The sequence below is a fragment of the Cucurbita pepo genome, chromosome 20, assembly GCF_057944985.1.
Source record: "Cucurbita pepo subsp. pepo isolate OVF chromosome 20, ASM5794498v1, whole genome shotgun sequence".
NCBI lineage: Eukaryota > Viridiplantae > Streptophyta > Magnoliopsida > Cucurbitales > Cucurbitaceae > Cucurbita > Cucurbita pepo.
This window is the reverse complement of record NC_141817.1, coordinates 5,569,140-5,588,046: the sequence shown is the minus strand read 5'-3', so window position 1 is coordinate 5,588,046 and position 18,907 is coordinate 5,569,140. Positions and strand designations below refer to the sequence as shown.

General features: G+C 36.7%; 1 protein-coding gene across 1 annotated transcript; it reads left to right on the top strand.

The window, feature by feature from the left end:
• Nucleotides 1–15,785: 15,785 nt before the first annotated feature.
• Nucleotides 15,786–18,873, top strand: LOC111783664 (transcription factor TGA9). Its single transcript, XM_087120533.1, has 10 exons — nt 15,786–16,001; nt 16,075–16,169; nt 16,302–16,375; nt 16,455–16,514; nt 16,631–16,708; nt 16,983–17,034; nt 17,110–17,381; nt 17,483–17,710; nt 18,438–18,586; nt 18,673–18,873. Exons 1-10 carry the CDS (start codon nt 15,979–15,981, stop codon nt 18,794–18,796), a joined length of 1,155 nt encoding a protein of 384 aa, XP_086976659.1. The 5' UTR covers nt 15,786–15,978; the 3' UTR covers nt 18,797–18,873.
• Nucleotides 18,874–18,907: the final 34 nt, after the last annotated feature.

Here is an 18,907-nt window from a genome sequence, read left to right as displayed (position 1 = left end):
CCCTGTTCCAATGCAAATAGAATGCACCAGTAAATCACATGGATTTAGGAACGACTTCCTGTATTTGATGTGTGGTCAAGCTAGAGTTTGAGGATTTGGTAACTTTCATAGGAAACATTGTCAAATAGGCTTTTCTCTTGGTATACCTTATCTACTACAGTCCAAAACTAATGTTCCTATAACTATAATGGAAAGACATCACAACCCTTTCAATGCCTTTGTAATACCAAGAATGGGCTTAACAAAATTCTCTTATAAAAATTGGTATTGTATAAGCATGGTGGATATTCTCAGATGCCATAAAACTTGGGATACTTGAAAATCAAACTTAAAATGATAGTCTTGAAACTTTAGCATAGTAAGACCTTTTAACCAGGTTGGAAAAATTGTTTGGTAATTTTCTACAACAATTTGTTTATGTTGAGCTTCCTGAGTGCATTCGTGTACCCTTAGGAGGATTACCACAAAACTTCTAGTTGATTTAGAGACAATGTCCCACTCTAATCCTCGTGTATCCCCCACCCAAGTTCATTTTAAATCATGGTTTCTTAAATTTAAGGTACCTTTGACAATCTCATACCGTATTCCCTCTCCATACACCTCTAAAATTTTGACCATGATCGTAATGCCTCGTCCAAACTGTGGCTCGATACTTTTAAATCACCTCACAACTTCTCTAATTGGTTGTATTATTAAGGCAGGAAAGTTTTCTATATCTCAGTACTTCCAAAGCTCAACTTCCATTAAACGCACTTATGTCATTCACCAATCAATTTAAGTATACATGTTTTAAACTTTTATGGTCTTAACTCAAATTCTTTTTTTTTTTTTTTTTCTTTTTTTTTTTTTTTTTTTTTTTTTTTTGTTAATTTTTACTGATACTTTTAATTTCATTTTTACATACTTCAAAGTTATAAAAAAAAAATTCACGCACTACCACTTTTAGTATCTATAGTGTACTATAAGATATTGACATCTATCAAGCTTTTCTTAGGTCATTTTATTTCATCTGACATTGCTTACTCTTCAGTATACATTGGTACATTCATTCCCATCTCTATGATCATAAGACTGTGTAGTTTATCTATGTTCGAGATGTCTAACTGAAACATATGATCTTGCTTAGCAAAATCATTTTCACGCATACACTAACATTTAGTAGCTTACTAAAATTAAATCTACTCATTCACAGCAACAATCTCAATAAATCTAAAATCATCAATACAACAATTTACATTCACATTCCAGGCAAGGTAAACATAACGTATTCTAAATTAAAATAAATATAGAATTAAGCTAACATGAATGCAGTCAATTATAATACAATCAATAGAGTAAAAGTCCAATTAGGAGTTATCTTTTATAATGACCAAGCAATAACAACATACACAATCAACGACATTTCATTTTCTTATCTTACGCAAGACATACCTGACGGAGACGGGACACCGACGATGGGACCATGGAACATGCCAAGCCTACATCGTAGGCTAGTCTACAAGATCTATAACCTAGGGCTCTGATATCAACTATAACGACCCGAAATTTTCTACTTAATTTAAGGTCGCTACTGTATACATACCATAAACATTGAATGCGGAAGACTTCATTTAAATTTCATAAAACATAACCTTTAACTTAAAAACACAGCCATGGACTTACGTGTTTCGAAAACATCTTTAAAACGACACAACAAAAGACCCGAAATAAAATAAATAAGCGTTTAAGTTTAAAACATCCTATTCTATCCTAAGTCTAAGAAAATAAATACCACTATCCTATGCATGTGTCATGATCTCGAGTTGCGATGCCGTCGTCAGCCGTACAGGAATGCCTTGCCTTAACCTGAAAAATGTAGTAGCACATGGCCTGAGTATTTAAAGAAATACTCAGTAAGTGACCCCACTATTGGGGTTAAATGCAACAATCACATGCAATGAAATGATGGGACCTATCTTTCATTTCGTTTCGTTTCATTTCATTTCGTTCGTTTCGTTTTCCCTACGGTGTAATCCTAACGGGTAATCATGGACGTGTACCATATACTCTACATGCAGCCCATATGCGAGTATGGGCTCACCAGCTAGTTCGCACACCACTGGGCCACTGTCCCTAGCCGGTGGGCATGCTTTAGGGGCCCACCGGGACCTGTTAGAACTAAAACCGTCACGGCAGCGCTATGCAGGGCATAATGATCGTTGTCCTGCCATTTGGATGTACGCGTCCGTACCCTCGTGATGGGATAGGGGTATCCCTCTAAATGCATGATCACACAATATGCATGAGGTCCCACTAGTCCTACAGTCATCATTTAATGAACATAACCTCGTGTCACGTTTTGAAATCTTCTACTGTTCTTCTCCACCGCCACTGCTGGCTTTGACGCCGCAGGGGCAGTCGTCATGGCTGCCACATGCAGAGCCGATTGATTACTCTTCGGCTCCACCCTTTCGACCTCCAAATCACCCTTCGTCATACTCTGTACATACAACCTCACCTTTTCCAAACATAGCCTCTTTCATTCTCTTCCCAATTTTCCCTTCATCCTTCATCCTTCACAGAAACCCTAATCTTAGGATCTTCATCAGCGTTATCTTCGAAAATATACAGTATCTCGATAAGCCCATCAACCTTTTGCGGAGATTTACCTTTGGAATCTGGGTGCCGCATTGGCCTCTTTGCCAACCAAGTTGTCGTCGCCCTTCTTGCCAAAATTGGCTCCTTCGCCCAATGTGGAGACTCTTCCGGCTGCCCTTCTCGCCAAAATTGACTCTTTCGCTCAATGTGGCGACTCTTTCGGCTTACACATTGTCTTTGTCCCTTGCTCTAGGTTTCTCTTCTACTTCTTGGGGTTAGACATATTCTCACCAGAGCCAAGGCAGCATCGTCGCTAAGCGACAATCCCTCTTCATGGGTTAGACATATTCTTGCCGAAGCCAAGGCAGCATCGCCGCTGAATTGCGATCCCTCTACAATTTTCGATGGCCAAGAAAGTGTTTCTCTACGTCTCCTCTGAACCAGGTTGTTGACGTCTTCACGAAAAGTGTTTCTCAACCTCTTTGAATTTTTTAGATCCAAGCTTCACGTTCGTTGAAATCCGACGCTCAGCTTGCGGTGGGGTGTTAAGGATATTTAGTAATAAATTATAGTTTACCATATATATTATATTTGATATTTTATTATAAGGCAAATATCTAATATTTGCCTTATTACCATAGCTATCTTTCCATTGATTGTTATTTTCATTTATTACTATTTCCATATCCTTGTAATTTATTTGATTATAAATAAGATAACTTTCACACCATCTAGATGTGGTGGATTAATCAAACATTCTTACATGACATACTTGATATATATGAAAATTCGTTTAGAATCATTCACATATAAACGATGTTATGGACTTAGATGTTTGTTTGCAAAATTCATTCCAAATAAAAGCAAACATCAATGGAATAGCAAAAACGAAACAACAATAATTTCAAAGTAACGAAAACCTCTGATTTAACAAAAGACTATAACTAAATAGAAAATGCAACTATCTTGACTTCATTCCCATGGCTTGCGTAATGACAAGTGTTGGATAAAAGTTCCACGTCTGCTAATTTAGGGAATGATCATGGGTTTATAATCAAGGAATACTGTCTCCATTAGTGTGAGACCTTTCGGGGAAGCCCAAAGCAAAGTCATGAGTCCATACTTTGTTCGAAGACTCCAAAAGAAAAAGAAAAAGAGTCAAGCCTCGATTAAGGGGAGACATACTTTGTTCGAGAGGAGGTGTTGGATGAAAGTCCATATCGGCTAATTTAGGGAATGATCATGGGTGCATACTTTGTTCGAGGGGAGGTGTTGGATGAAAGTCCACATCAATCCACATCGGCTAATTTAGGGAATGACCATAGGTTTATAATCAGTAAGTAGCCTAATTGTGGACCTATCTTTTTGATAAAAATATCACTACTTTTTCTGTCGAAGCTACAACATCAATATCACAACATAGTTCAATAACATGACATAATTTATATTAAAACATAAACATAACATAACACACGTCAAACAACCATACAACATGACACATGCATGGGGTCATAAGCATGCGTTATTCTTATAACAAACAAGTCATGCAACCAAGCCAATCGTAAAACTACTTGCTTGGTTGACCTAAGTCGGAGTCAATCTGTAACACCCAAAAAACGAAGGGAATTAGAACCAACAAGAATAAGTCACCCATGTAAGACTCAAAGGATCGAAAGGAGAGAAATTAAAGGATTAAGCAAGGACGAGGATCTCAAGAAAGTCATTCCTATACCTCAACCAGTAATGTTAAGGAGTTGAGATCTATGGAAAAAGGATTGGAAAGGAAAAGTAAGTGAAAACGGCAAAAAGATCATTTTTTCAATTATGAAGGATCTTTCCATATTTTTAATTCCTTATCTTGAAGGAATTTCAAGATGCTCAAGAAGGGAAAAATGACCCACAAAGAATATTTAGAAAAATTATAGAGTTCTCAAATAAAATTATAATAAAATATTCAAAAAGTGGTAAATTACCAAAATACCCCTAGAAGGCTGGATAATTAAGAAAATGCTCCTCTGGTCAGAATCAGAGCATCTACCGTGACCATCTGAGCAAAATCTCTCGAACCTCGAATCTAAGCCGTTGGATCTCCTCCAAAATTGGATATGATCTAGAAGACGGACAGATCATCACATCCAATGGCTGGTATTCAAAACCAAAGCTGGTGAGGCTCTAATCAGAGTAGACATTTTTGATAGATATTCCAGAAAATCCAACCGCTAATTCACGATGATTCTGGAGCTCTCAATGTCAGTTTAAGCTTCTCCTATAAAGTCTGAAGTTGGGGCAACAATATGGAACAAGGATCGAGCAAGGTTGAGAGTCCATTCAAGAGTTATGAGTGTTTAGATTGTGAGTCTCCTACTCTCGGGCTTCTTTCAAATTCGAGAGCAATTCTCCACCATTTCTCCTCAAACTTATCCCTATAGTTTCTAAACAAGATTACCCACAAGTTTTATGAAGGAATGGAATGCTGAAAGTGCCCAGAAACCATTTCCCCAGTTCAATCCGCCATTGAAGAACTTCAAGGAAAACTTGAAAATTCAATTCGAGGATACACGATTATTCGTCGAGCAAGGACAATCCCAATTAGTTTCTGCACCTCCAAGGAGTGTTTCCATAGAAGACCATGAAGAGAGATAACCTAGGGAGCATGCCCAATTGAAGGAAATCGATTTCATACTTAAATTGGGGATAAGTGACGAATCCCTATCTATGGTCTCTTTTCCTTCAAATTGAGAATTTCTTAAGCTTCAGAGGATCACGTTGAGTAACTTTGATGCAGGAATCGAGAGCTGAAACGTCGTAGAAAAAGTTATCCAAGAGATCGAAAATCTGACGATCTTCCTTGTAATATCATCTTTAAGTTTTATGAAGAAATCGAGGGGAGAAACGAAGATATCGGAGCTATGAAAGGCCACTTTCAGACGGCGGCGCAAAAGGACGCGCGCGTCTTCTTCCTGTCCAGAGGAAGAAGGTGATGACGTGGCCGGTTCAACTGAACCGGCCAAGTCAGCCTAAAACCCAACCTTCCCTCAGTTTTTTTTCAATTTTAACCTCCTTCCAGACCGGTTCTCATGACTTGCCAGCAAGATTTGCCGGCAGGATGTCATGATTATATGATGATGCCATCTATGCACTCATGGGGAGAAAATTAACGGTTACTTTGGAAGAGTTTTGAGGGCTAAAATATGATACATGACATGACAACCTCTAAGGTTTAGTTCCTGAAAACGAAACAAGGAGACATACCCTAGCTCAAGGTCTAGACATGCTCTAAATTACCAACGATTTTCTATAAGGTCTATTTTATATATGACATGAGGATAAGCTCAAGATTCCAAGTTGGTTGGAGTAAGTTTGGAACCTAAACCAAGATGTTACTTAAGAAACGCCTAAAGGAAACATGTCAAGATTCAAGACCCTTCAAGAACCATCTAAGGAGTCTATTATGAATCTATGACCTTCTAGAATAATTATTACGAAGGGTTCATATGATTACGAATGCATGTTACAACTTACGCCTCAAGAAAATAAAAACCTTGGAAACTTACAAGATTAAGAATCAAGAACCAGCTTTAAAACTACCAAAACAAGAAAAATGGTAGGTACCACTCAAAGCTAAGGGACCAAAGTCATCAAGTATAATGTATAATGTATGTTATGATTTAAATTTGGTTTGTTTTATTTTGTGAAAAATTTCCCCATCATTTTAGAGTCATCAAGTCAGTCCCGTCTTTACACAATCCCAACTAACATTTCATCTTTTGAAGTTGATATCAATGGTTCAATTACATTTTTTGTGCATATTAAACTTATTTTTCTAGTTTTTCGATGTTATATGGTTGGCATTGACTTAAAAAATAGGTGAATGATATTTATAAAATTATAGTATTCTGAAGTCAATTCGAGCATAATTTAAACCGGATTATTTTTTAATGGATAATTTGCTTAATAAAAGAAATTGTTATATCGAAATTACTTGCAGTTTACTTTTACGCTATCAAATACAAAATTTTGAATATAGCTTTTTAAAAAAATTCATCATCTTCTAGTGTCTATTCTCTTATATAAATGAAAATTTGATAGTTTAGATCAAAATTTTCAATAACCCCCTTAAGCTTTAAAAATAAATAATAAAAAAATTACCAACAATTTTAGATAGAAACGGGTAGTATATTGATTTAAAAATACATTAAACATTTTAAAAAATATCTTTCAACTTTTAAAATATTTTAAAAATATTCTTAAATTTGAGTAATACCTTTTAAACATGAATGGACTCTAATTTTAATGGCTGAGCTAGGTATGTATGCTTAACAATCTTGACTAGAGCGCGTGGGAGACCGTCTCGCCGTGCCCTGTACCAATGTTAATTGAATGAATGGACACCACCAACCAACAAGTTCGTGCTTCAAATCTATGCGCCATCATATATCTAATTTGGATTTTAAGTTTTACACGACTATAAATATATATATTTTTTCATTTTCTTTTCACTACAGTTTATGTTAGCGTCCTTTAAAAACGAATAAAGGTAGACAAAAAGAATAGTAGTTGTTGGTCACTCACGAGGGCTAGAATAGTAATTTTGGGGCGGGCTTGGATGAGTTTCAAAGAAACACCCACATCCCTTGCGGATAAACAGACATAGAAATTATGGTACAACCATGTAAAAACAAAGGAAAGTAATGATGCCTTCATTAATTTCTTTTTAAACTCATTGAATGCATTCTCTTCCATATCCCCATGTAAAAACAAAATTCTTTTTCACCAAGTAATTCAATGGTACAACCAATGGTGCTAAAATCTTTTATAAATTTTTTATAGAAGCTGCTAGCTAACTCATGAAAACTTATAGTAGATGCGTGATCAATTAGTTAAGCGCATATGTTTAACCTAAAAGATGGTAGAAAAATCACTCGTGTACCTTTGAGTTCTGCAGATGTATTTGATGCTCAATTAGTTAAGCACATACGTTTAATTGATCAGCAATTAGTTATACTTTTTGGGTTATGATATTTTAATTTATTCAAAGACTTTGCATGAGCATGTGGAGGATGTTAAGTCAGTTTTGATTACACTTAGAAAAGAAAAACTTTATGCTAATTTTAATAATGATAGTTTTTGCATAGAAAAAGTTAACTTTCTTGGCTTTATAGTATGTAAAAATGGAGTAGAAGTAGATGAAGAGAAAGTTAACTTTATGCTAATTTTAATAAATGGAGCCGAAGGATTCATATTGTTCCAGTGCAAAAATGGTGACCAACGTTTACTGGCCTAGATATACTACATCCCAAACTTGAAAAGTAATACTATCAGTCTTGGAGAGTAACATTACTGACCAAGGTATGACGGAAGAAGGAAGTAGAGTATAGTTAGCTGGTTCGTTTCTCAAGATGTTCGATAGAAATGAATCATGTTGAGATGAGTAATGTGAAAATATATATGAAAATAGGATGAATCGATGAATTCTAGATTTTTTTCCGAAGTTGCAGGTGCTGAGGAGAGGGGAGGAAAATGCGTCAAGCACAAGGAGTACAAGTGCCAAGTGTTCGCTTGAGGCACGCATTATGTTGTCTGGATAACCCGACTCAAGTCGTCTCTACTAAGATGGACCTATCATAGTCGAGCTAGCTGTTCGTAGCCGGATGTCTGGAGATCAGCAAACCCTCGAATATCATACAAGGCATGATCATCATCATCATAGTGTACGCATCCATACTCATCATCATAAATGAGGAAGTAACCTGATGTATATAAACACACAATATGCATGAAGTCCCTATAGTTTTCATCTTTAAATCATTCTTATGACACAACTCTATGCATCTTTCACACATTACCCTAGGTAACATGCATGCATTGGCTTTCATACGTTCATCATCATTTACATCAATTAGTACCTTAGAAAACTTATTATCATAATGTTTCATGACATTTAATACATGCATATCATCTTAATATGGAAGATCCTCATATTAAGTCATCTCATCATCATGCATCTTATATCATCATGTTATTAGGCATCATATCATCATGTAATTATGCATCATCATCATGCATCTTATATCATCCTGTTATTATGCATCATCATCATCATATCATCATCTCATATCATCATATACATAATCATACAACATCATTACATCATCACATAATCATACAACATCATTACATCATTACATTATTACAAAACACAAAGTACAAATAATGTTGCAAGGATCACTGGGCACGTGTCGTCATACATAAAGTAAGTCTTCCAACTGAGTCGATAGTAAGATCATTTACTTGATTAGCTTAAGTTGGTGTCACCAATTTATCTCTAATGAAAATTCGATTTTGTCATTTGAAATTCAAGTTAGCTCATGTGAGCTCATGTCATCAATTCCAAGTTCAAAGTTCTCCAAGACTATTTCGCTAAATTTTACCATGGACCATGTGTTAGCCTTCCGGCAAACAAACATTAGCACTTTGATGATTAGAGTTTTGCGAACATGATCTTTAACATTATATATATATATATTAAAGATCTCATTATCTTTCTCTATTTGTTTTTTTTATTTTTTTTTTTTTTTTTCCATTTTTAAATGGATTTTTACTTTTTCTCATTAAAATGGCTACATAGTGATTTCCTAAAACTCATAGAAAATTCTTGTCATTTAATTTGAGCTAACTAACTAGTTACAACTAAATTAATATTATTGATAAAAGAAAAAGAAAAATGTAGACTAAATGACTTATTCAAATGACATCTCTCCTCCTCTATGCTTAAATTTGAAATTTTTGGTACCTAGTTTTGCATTGAGAACCTTATTTCTAAGTTTTGAGTTTTTTATCCCTTAAGTTCTTTATCCCTTGTTTCTAGGGTTCTATGCTGAGTGAATAACTCAAACCTAACCTATGTCAAAGGCTTCATGTGTTCCCCGCTACATAGTATAATACTTGCATCCAAGACTTTACGTGTTCCGTGCCATACAATCTGTGTACCTGTGTCCAAGACTTCATCCATTCCTTGCGACATAGTTTGAGTACCTACGCCTAGGGCTTCACACGTTCTCGGCCACATAGTTTATGTCATAGGACCATGTTGCACTCCTCATCGAGAAATCTTTAGGATATCTATAATGATCCTAAATTTCTACATACTCAGAGTCATTACTAAGGGCTCATGCTCGTCTCTTATGCGGAAACATAACTCTTAAAAGAAACATCATTTATAACATAAATATCGAAAACATTTAAAACATCCTCTTATTTGAAAAACACAGCAACGGTCTTGCGTGTTTACAAAATACTGAAATTTAGAGAAAATAAAAAAAAACAAATACAAAATAATTTAAAACTATGAAATGCAAAACAACCTATTCTAACGTAAGACTAGGAATTTAAATATGAGTCTACCCTATGCACGTACCACAGTCTCTGCTCGCAATGCCATCATCCTCCATACATGTGCGCCTTGTTTTTACCTGGAAAAATGATGTAACACAGCCTGAGTATTTTGAAAAATACTCGGTAAGTGACCCCATTATAGGGGGCCATGCAAATGCAAACACATGCGAACCGCCTAGAGATTCCTTAATATGACGTTGAATGATGATGACGTTGCATATTAATATGATGATGTAGGATGATGTTATTTCCTTAATATAACGTTATTTTCCATTTTAAGTTGAGAACCATGTTGTGGATGTTATATTGTATTATGACGATAATTTTTCCTAGGACACAAAACCCTAGATAACGTTAATGATGATGATAAGATCGGAAAGTTAAGGCACATATATTATTGATAGTAATATAAGGATGCAACAAGGGTTGTGCCATAGAGAAGTTTTAAAGACGAGAAACTATATAGACCTCATTCTTTTTTGTGTGTACATAAGCGTCAGGATACTTCTCCTTTTACGATGATGAGTACGGACACGAACACTACGATGATGATAGTGTTCATGTCATGCATGACACTCAAGGGTCTGCTAACTTCCAGACGTCGCTATGGATAGCTAGCTCGACTATGATGGTTCTAGGGGGGTGCGAACCGCCTAGAGATTCCTTAATATGATGTTGAATGATGATGACGTTGCATATTAATATGATGATGTAAGATGATGTTATTTCCTTAATATGACGTTATTTTCCATTTTAAGTTGAGAAGCATGTTGTGAATGTTATATTGTATTATGACGATAATTTTTCCTAGGACACAAAACCCTAGATAACGTTAATGATGATAATAAGATGGAAAGTTAAGGCACATATATTATTGATAGTAATATAAGGATGCAACTAGGGTTGTTCCATAAAGAAGTTTTAAAGACGAGAAACTATATAGACCTCATGCTTTTTTGTGTGTACATAAGCGTCAGGATACTTCTCCTTTTACGATGATGAGTACGGACACGTACACTATGATGATGATGTTCATGTCGTGCATGACACTCAGGTGTCTGCTAACTTTCGGACGTCGCTATGGACAGCTAGCTCGACTGAGTTAGTTTAAATGATTAGGAGTAAGTTTAAAATTATTTACCTACAACTAGGTGAGCCAATTCCCACAGTAGAACTCTAATTTATGATTGTTGAACTCCTTATGCAGAATTAAATCTCAAAGAGCAACGTTAATCTAGCATCAAGGAGTGAAGTAGTTTCAGCCTAGGCCAACCAAGTAAATGGCCTTACTATTGGCTCAGTCAGAAGATTTGTTTAATATATGACGACACATGTCCAGTGGCCCTTGCACGCGTCATTTATGTTTTATATTATATGATGATGTGACTATATTATATGATGATGAGACTATTATATAGATGATGTGACTATGTTATATGATGATGCTATATGACGTTATATGATGATGTCACATGATGACGTTGTATGATGATGATATGATGATGATGATGCATGAGAACATGACGATGTAAGATGTATGATGATGAGATAACTTAATATGATGTTATTTCATATTAAGATGATGTACATGTATTAAATGTCATGATGCATTATGACGATGATTTTTCTAAGACAAAACTCCCGTTAATGTTAATGATGATAACATATGACGACCAAGACATGCATGTTACTTAGTATGCGAATGATATATAGGGTTGTGTCATAAAGATGATTTTAAAGATGAAAACTATAGGGATCTTATGCATTTTGTGTGTACATATACATCGGGTTACTTCTCCATATATAATGATAAGTACAAACGTGTACACTATGATGATGATGATGATGTCTCATATGACACTTGGGGGTTTGTTGACCACTGTACGTCGTTACGAACAACTAGCTCGACTATGATAGGTCTAGGGGGTGCGAACCGCTAGTATAACGAATTGGATATATATATATATATATATAAAGTCAGTGGGCCACAGTTACCGGAGCGTCGGAGTTTTCGCTCCCACACGACCACGATCACGGCGCCTACCCCTTGGATCACCAACAACACGACCCAAACCCTCAACCACCTCCAAGGCACCTATAAGAAAGAAAAAATAGTGAGAAAAACGAGAGAGACTGAGGAAAACCGATGACGTTCTGGCTAAGTGAACCTATAAAAAATGGACGTCAAAAGCACCAAAATACACCACGAAAACCATCCTAGAAGCCTACCCACACATCGGGAACAAACTCCAACGCTTCTTACATGCTGTACAACGTCAGGCGAGGAAGACAGAACCTCAAATTTTCGAACCCTCTCAGATCTGGGAGTTTTAGACCCTTCCGAGCCAAACAAACACGAGAAAGGGGAAGAGGGAGGAGAGGAGACTCAGAAACAAAAGGAAAAGAAGGAAAAAGGACGACGGAAACGACGTTACTGAAGAGAGAGAGAGAGAGAGAGAGAGAGAGAGAGAGAGAGAGAGAGAGAGAGAGAGAAAAAAAACGCCGAAAATTTTCTGATAATCGGGTGAAGGAGACAAATCCGACCCTAGATCCGGACCCGTGACCCGAACCGAAACCAACTCGCTCTAGTCCAAGCCCTCGGCCCAACGAAACCACCGCGGCCCAGACGCCTCAGTCCAACCTAGAAAACCTAATCCGTGCCTCGACCTAACCCATCAGCTGCGATCCGAGACCAAAAACCAAACCAACCGAGACCCAAAAGCCCAATCCAATACTCGATGTTGAAGGCCCGGTCCACTACACGGGCTCAGCTCAGGCCTGGTCCACTACACGCACTCAGCCCAGACCCACGATTGCAACCCATACCCGCACGCGACCCATGCCTTGACCCGAAACTGCTGTACACGCGTCGCCTCCAGATTGTGCCATGTGGCACATCTGCAGCCCGACACCACTGACTCTGGCAGCTTGATCGGCTCGCAACGGCTCATCGGCTCTGGCGGCTTATTCGGCTCGGGAAACTTATTTTCGACCTTTCGGCACCGTTTCGACCCTCCTAGACTCGATTTCAACATCATTTTAGGTTCATAGGTCATTTTAAGGTCGTATTTTACAAATTTCAAGTTGGAAATTAATTAGGTTTGTGAAACACTAACAAGGTGTCGAACGATCCAATAGGAACCAACCACCAACGAAAGTGTAGGACGTATACGATGAGCTAGGAGCTTACGTATATATTTTAGGGAATATTTCGGCTAAGGCCTACCAAGTAAGTGGCTACCGCCGTAAGTTACGCAATTGTATGATGCATAGTGGTATGTGTCTGTGGATTCGCATTGTCATGAATTGTATGTTTATACCATTACAACTTAATACGTAAACACATGAATTATGAATTTTATGCTATCTTGAATGAATTGCGTTGTGATGTGACAAGTTGTATGCTGGATTGATTTGTGTAAATGTTGAAGTACTTACTATATGAACCGTATATCATGAGATATGTTAAAAGTACAAATTGTTACGTTATGTCCTTTAAATGCATATGTACGCAGGATGATTTGTATGACATAAAATTACGAACTATAAGATGAAATATAACCCCGTTACAAACTATAGCTAGTATCAAAGGGTCGTAGTAGCTTCGGCCTAGGGCAACCAAGAAGTGACTCTACTATCAGCATGATTGGAAGAGTTGTTTTATGTATGATGACACGTGCTCAGTGGCTCTACACGTGTCATATGTTTGATATGTTTGATGATATGATATGATTTTCTATATGATATGCCTAAATTTGCCAATTAACATTAGAACATAAATGATTGTCATAGTATGCCTCAATAAATTATGATAGTTATGTCATAATACACTGGATATGATTATATTAAGTCATGATAAGTTATGACATGCTATGAAATGTTTTGAGATAGAGATTTATGATGTACAATCTCTGATAATATGTTTTAAAGGTTATGCTATGAATGAAATGATTTTGTAAAGGATTGTTTAGCATGATTTGTTTACAATGATAAATGTTGAGATCTCATGCATAAATGTATGTTCACGTGCATCAGAATACTTTCCCTTATGATGAGTACAGACACGTACGTTATGAAAAGAAAAATGATCATCATGTTTATCATGATGCTACAACGGTCGCTCTTCCTTCCAGGTGTTCGACAATATCATCAGAAACGCTAGCCCAACTAGTAGGAGACCCAGGAGGTGTGCAAGTCGCCTGGTGGGCCCATACTCGCACGTGTGGCCCGTGTGTAGAGTAGTAAATACACATTCAATTTTTCGGACTGGAAAGCCGCCTAATACAATACAGTTTTAAATGATAGGTTTCAATCATATTGCATGTATTTGTATTCTCTGACCCCAATATCGATAGTGGGGTCACTTTTTTTTAAAATAATCAAGCCTTGTGCTACTCTTATATTTTAGGTAAAAGCAAGACATCCCTGTATGGTTGACGGTGACCTCACGTTATACCATGGAATTTGTGATAGTGTAGATGCATTTTTATTTTGGAGATCTTAGGTTAGTCTAGAGTACCATTTTAATTCGTTGGCTTTTATTTTATGTTATATTGAATAACTTTCGCGATTTATGTTAAGGCTCTTGATACAAACCTATAAGTCCATGACATTTGAAAAAGAACCGTCTCTAATTCTATTTAGAAAATAACTGTCTCCACCGGTGCTCGTGAGGAGCACTCAAAATATGATTTTGATTATTATTACTATAATTTGAAAAAGAAGAAGAAGAGGGATGGCTTTTTGGTGTGGTGCTTTCATCCATAATAGAGGAAGCAAAAGGCTGCCAATGGAAGCAATGACTTTTTGGTATCTTTTATAAAACAACCAAAACCCATAACATCATAACATACCTTTACCCTAAACCCCAACACCCTATTTACACCCTCTTTGTTTATAAAATAAAAAATTAGATAAAAATTAGAAAATAATTAAGAAATTTAAAAAAAAAAAAAAAAAAAAAAAAAGTTATATTTGATTTTAAGATGAACCATAATAGGAGCCAAGTATTTTTTCCCTTAGGGGTAATAAATTCCACTAATATTTAATCTAAAACTTATGGCGTTTGAATTAACTTAAATAATATATATGTACGGATACTTTTCTACAAATTTTATACGTTACTAACGGGGTATTAGATTTTATGCTAATTTAACATGTCGCTCGACGTTTCTATATAACATAGACAAACTTAATTCAATTATTCGATTTTCTCTTGACATATAAATTTTAGGACATGTGACACTCGAGTAAAAAAAGAGTACATGAATGAACCAATACCACGTTCAAATAAGAGCAATCCGAAGGATGGGAGGACTAAAAAAGATTAAAATGAAATAGAACTTATTACCTATACCAATATGGTGCAACTTTCTTTTCGGTGGTTCAATCATATAAACTTCATGGTAAAACATGTTTTACTCAGAAGCAATTCTATATTGGGTAACCTCCCGAGAATTCTCATGAGTCGTAAGTAAGTGAGGACAAACCATGCTAGAAGGACTCGTGTTCATCGGCAGGGTTAGTCTTCACTCTTAAGAAGCAATGAATAGGTAGCATGGCCGGTAGAGGAATCGTAGCCATCAAATATCGAATTTGGATTCTAAATTTTACACGACTATATATATATATTGACTATCGATTATGTTAGCGTCCTTTAAAAACGAATAAAGGTAGACAAAAAGAATAGTAGTTGTTGGTCACTCACGAGGGCTAGAATAGTAATTTTGGGGCGGGCTTGGATGAGTTTCAAAAAGACACCCACATCCCTTGCGGATAAACAGACATAGAAATTATGGTAAATCCAGGTTTCTTCACGGCGAAGCAGAGAAATACAAACTTCCAATTCCACCATTAATTTTAATTATCTCAAATAAATTAATCCATAATATATACACATATATATATATATCTCAAGAAAGAGACAGGGCGGCCCTGTAAATTCTCCTTCAAATTCTCCTCTGTTTCTCCAAAGCTCAAAAATGGCGTAAACCAAGCTCGGCAGCCATGGCGAATCTCTCATCTTTCATGTGAGTATGAACTTGAAGCTTCCATTGATTATCAACTTCTTTTATGCTCAAACGTTCATATTTCTTTGTACAGAAATCCAGAAGGGTCAAGCTTTGATTTTGAAGAGCTCGAAGAAGCCATAGTTTTACAGAGAGTTGAGCTTCAAAACGACGAACTCAAATCTCCACGTAATAATTTTCATTCTTATCCTACTCTGTTTCAGCTCTGTACTAATTTCATTGCATATTTTGTTGATATGTTCCCTTCTTGGCCAATAACCACAACGCCTTGTTCTTCAAACCATCATGTTTTCAAAACAGAGCCATCGTCAAACCAGAATCAATCACAGAGAAAAGGAGCAAATTCAACGTCACAGAGGCAGCTTGATGCCAAGGTTCTATTATTATGTCTTCAAAAATCTGTTTTTCTTTGCTGAATTCTGAAAATTTGAGGGGAAAAATGGACTTTTGTAGACACTGAGACGATTAGCTCAAAACAGAGTAGCTGCAAAAAAGAGCCGTCTGAGGAAGAAGGTTTGAGTAATGAGTGATTATGTTTCATACCCAGAAGTTTTCTTTGAGAGATTTGTTAGCTCATTCAAGAATTGGAGATACCCACTTCAAAATTTCTGATATTTTTATATGAACAGGCTTATATTCAGCAGCTAGAGTCCAGTAGAATCAAGCTCTCTCAGCTTGAACAAGACCTCCATAGAGCACGTTCTGAGGTTACCATTATCTATCAACATAACCCTTTTAATCTAACGATAATTAACAGTTTCAGAGTTTGAACTGGCGTTATAGTGATTTTCCTTATGAATTGCTCTGTTTTTCTTCCGAATATGTATGAATTGCTCTGTTTTTCTCAAGAATATGTATGAATTGCTCTGTTTTTCTCAAGAATATGTATGAATTGCTCTGTATTTCTCAAGAATATGTATGAATTGCTCAATTTTTCTCAAGAATTATGTAAGTGTTTTTGGAATGATTTGTGATGAACAGGGATTGTTTCTAGGTGCTTGTGGTGGCGTTATGGGTGGCAATATCAGCTCCGGTAAGTTCTTTTATCTCATGGAAGTGGGGCTTTTTGTGGCAATGCAATATGATTGAATTTTGCATATATTGTTAGGAGCTGCAATATTTGACATGGAGTATGCGCGGTGGCTAGACGACGACCTCCGTATGATGTCGGAGTTGCGGGCGGCAGTGGAGGGGCATCTCCCAGATGACGATCTCCGAGCAATCGTAGACGGTTACATGAGTCACTACGACGAAATATTTGAGTTGAAAAGTGTGGGAGCAAAATCAGATGTGTTTCATTTGATGACGGGAATGTGGATGAGCCCGGCGGAGCGTTGCTTCCTTTGGATCGGAGGATTCCGGCCGTCGAAGCTCATAGAGGTGTCTGAAACTTGAAATGTTTGTGTGTGTTTTGAAAGTGTTTTTTTTTTTTTTTTTGTGATAGAAATTGTGACTTTTGGTGTGAAAACAAAACCACACAGATGGTAATTCCGCAGTTAGAGACATTAACGGAGCAGCAAGCTGTAGGAATATGTAATTTGCAGAGATGTTCACAAGAAACAGAGGATGCTCTGTATCAGGGGCTTGACCAGTTCCACCATTCTCTCATAATGGCCGTCGCCGTCGCCAGCACCGCCGTGATGGAGGGGGTCAACCACATGGCCGTGGCCGCCAGGAAGCTCTCCAACCTTGAAGGCTTCATTCGTCAGGTGAGTCTTGTTGAGGATTGTTGGGAGGGAGTCTCACATTGGTTAATTTAGGGAATGATCACAAGTAAGGAATACATCTCCGTTGGTATGATGCCTTTTCGAGAAACAAAAAAGAAAGTGATGAGAGCTTATGCTCAAAGTGGACAATATCATACCATTGTGAAGATTAGTGATTTCTAACATGGTATCAGAGTCATGTCAATAAAATCCTCAAATGTCGAACAAAACAGTTGTGAGCTTTGAAGGTACAGTCAAAAGTGACTCTAGTGTCGAACAAATAGTGTACTTTGTTCGAATGCTCTAGATAAGGGGTCAACTTCGATTAAGAAGAGACTGTTTGAGGATTTCATAGACATCGGAGAAGTATCATACCACTGTAGAGATTCGTAATTTCTAACAATTCTCGTCTCATATCTCATAATAATCATAATGTTAGGAACGGGTAAAAGAAAGCGTTTGCTTTTGGTTGAAAGCCAAAGGTGGGTTATAAAATAATACATAATAGCAAACATCTCTTAGTGTTATAAAATTGAAAAGTCTCAATCAATTTGGTTGGGGATTGAAAGGGATGTTTATGTTTTAGGTGACCCATCAATCAATTTAAACCTTCAAAAACAATGAACAAGCATAATAATAAAGTAATATAGATTTTTCTTTTTTTTTTCTTTTTTAATAAAAGGTCGAAGATTTACTATATCTCTACTCGTTGTACTATTATATATTGCAGGCTGACATGTTGAGACAGCAAACGCTTCATCAGATACGTAGAATATTGACGGTTCGACAGGCAGCTCGATGTTTCATGGTAATTGGAGAGTACTATGGAAGACTGAGAGCTCTTAGTTCATTGTGGGTTTCCCGACCAAGACCAAGGGAGTACGTAAGATTAAACAATCATGGATATTATTTTATGAATTTGTATGATGAAAAATGAAATAAGAAGAAGAATGAATGTGGAACAGGAGCAGGAGATGGTTGAATGATGAAGGTTCATGCCAAACAGCAACAAGAAGAAGAACAGAGGAAGAGATGATTCAGATTCAGATTCAGATTCAGAGTTCCCATAACCATTTCCCAAACTTGTAATCTGTTTGTTCAAACAAAGCCATTAGGGTTATTGCTATATCATATTTCTAAGAGATATTGACCTTTTATTTTCTCTCTCCTCCTCCCTACCTTTTTACCATTTTACCCCCC